Here is a 2,404-nt window from a genome sequence, read left to right as displayed (position 1 = left end):
GGTTACGAGGTCGGTCAAATTGACCAACCTTGTATAGAGTTAGGGTAGAGAAAATAACATATAAAGTTTAAAGTTTTACTGAAAACAAACATTTGAAATGAATTTAGGAGGTTTTAGGGGATTATACAAAGGAAATTTGAGATTTTTGGGATGAAGAAAAGTATTTTTAATCTTAACATGAAAATCACTTTGCACACGGACTATTCAAAATAAATACTCAATATATTCATGGACAAATTTTTATTTGAGTTTATTAAAAATATGAGTTTTTGTATGTGAAAGACTTATAATGTTAACTGAAAGACTGCCAAATTTTGTGAAGATATACATACTATATCAAAAGTTAGTTGTATTAAATGTATAGAGTACAAAGAGGTCACATGGTCGGCCAAATTGACCATGTCCGTGTTGAGAGTTAAACAGGAATATTCTAATTACATATACTAATATATTTAGTTCCTCATTTTCATGAAGTTCTTCTCAAAGATAGATATCATAAAGCTAGCTAAGAAAAATAAAGATGTTTTATATGATCCCAAAAAAAAAATTATTCTGATTATTACGTGTTCTTTAATGGCTAAATGTTTACAAGCTAGTCCTAATTCAGTTTATTTTACTTAATAATGTTACTGTATTTGATCCTTTGTTATAGTACATCCATAGTCATTTTTAGGTTAAACTTTTAATTGCTTTTGTGTTAGAACATGTAAATAGAAATAGTTTCTCCCAATATTTTCAATCTGTCTGAGTAAAAATGTATCAAAATTAGTAAACTTGCTCTCAGGAAAGGCAGCAGAATGCATAAAATTTAATTTGAACCCAAGGGCTACTGGCGTCCGTAAGGAAACCCTGGACCCCAGCAGTAATGGGTGAACCTATGGTGGACATTTACTTGCTTTGCTTGGTCAAGTAAACTTTGGCCCTCCACATTTTAGAATAAATATTTTATTATTCTGTAGCTTCAGTATCAGAATCTGGTAATATTGTCTTGTAGTATTGTCTGGCTAAATGTTTACAAGCTAGTCCTAATTCAGTTTAAATAGATGAATGACCACAAGTTTATTATTGTGGATGAATGACCACAAGTTTATTTTCTATGAATTTTTAAGTTCAGTTGTGCAATTATGTTTCAGTGCAGGATGAACCCATCTCATTTTTCACATCTAGTTTTTCTTGCTATGATTGTACTCGTAGAAAGAAGCTTTATAAGTGAATATTAATGGAGATGGCTTGATTTGAAATTTTTGGACATAATGTTTATCTGTTCATTTGTTTTCTAATTTTCTTTTTTTTCTGATGGTCCTCCTCAGGTACCTCTGGCTCATTTGGATTGTCTGTCGCAATCATCTTGGTCAGTGAGGTGTGGTGATTGTTAGGATTTCTTGTGATCTCTAACCATCCAAGTATTTTATCAAGTGTAGTGGCAGCACATTAAAAACCTTACACTGTCCTCATTTCTGGGTGGTTGTGGGTTATGTTTATATTTCTTTTTTGTTTTGTTCCAGTTTGATTTTCTTTTAAAGCTGTGCAACATAATATCATTTGACTATCTCACACTTGTAAGAATTTCACATTAACTAAAATTAGTGGGTGACCACCTTTTGGAAGACTTCCAGTCGTTCCTCTCCTAATCTTCAAACCTTCCATTTTTCCGGAGTCACTATATTTTAACCATATTTGATGTAGAGATAAAAGCAGTATAGAAGTTTGTTATTTTTATCTCAGTTTATTACCATCCTTCCATTAACCTTTCAAACATATCCTATGTGTATCTGTATATTTATCTTTCCCACCTGTCTGTCCGGTGTACTTATCTATATTATGTTACTACTTATCTATATTTCTGTTGTTGATGAGATTAGACTTGAAAGTGTTTGTTTGTAGAAGAGATTAGAAAAATCTTAATTTCTTCTTTTCTTCAGGAAGATTATGGTAATGCCTCGTACAAATCAAGGTCAAGATAGACAACCAACAAAAAGTGTGGGTTTCTTTCTTCAGTGTAATGGTGAATCAGAATCCTCGTAAGTTATGAAAGTGACCTAAAACTTGTAGAGGAAATTATTCTGAGTATTACATGTTCTTTAATGGCTAAATGTTTACAAGCTAGTCCTAATTCAGTTTAAATTATTCTGATTATTACATGTTCTTTAATGGCTAAATGTTTACAAGCTAGTCCTAATTCAGTTTAAATTATTCTGAGTATTACATGTTCTTTAATGGCTAAATGTTTACAAGCTAGTCCTAATTCAGTTTAAATTATTCTGAGTATTACATGTTCTTTAATGGCTAAATGTTTACAAGCTAGTCCTAATTCAGTTTAAATTATTCTGATTATTACATGTTCTTTAATGATAATAAGCTTGTGGTCATTCATCTAGATAATAAGCTTGTGGTCATTCATCCA

At 31.2% G+C, this 2,404-nt stretch overlaps 1 protein-coding gene across 1 annotated transcript in view; it reads left to right on the top strand.

Moving 5' to 3' along the window:
* The window catches only part of LOC106474103 (ubiquitin carboxyl-terminal hydrolase 7-like), a 19,049-nt gene extending 17,024 nt beyond the window's left edge, over positions 1–2,025 (top strand). Inside the window, exon 4 of the mRNA XM_013934794.2 lies at positions 1,923–2,025. Coding sequence (XP_013790248.1) covers positions 1,923–2,025 — 103 coding nt within the window. The remainder of the gene's footprint in view (positions 1–1,922) is intronic.
* Positions 2,026–2,404: the final 379 nt, after the last annotated feature.

This window comes from Limulus polyphemus, unplaced genomic scaffold, assembly GCF_000517525.1.
Source record: "Limulus polyphemus unplaced genomic scaffold, Limulus_polyphemus-2.1.2 Scaffold6821, whole genome shotgun sequence".
Taxonomy (NCBI): domain Eukaryota; kingdom Metazoa; phylum Arthropoda; class Merostomata; order Xiphosura; family Limulidae; genus Limulus; species Limulus polyphemus.
This window is presented reverse-complemented; position numbering and strand designations above follow the sequence as displayed.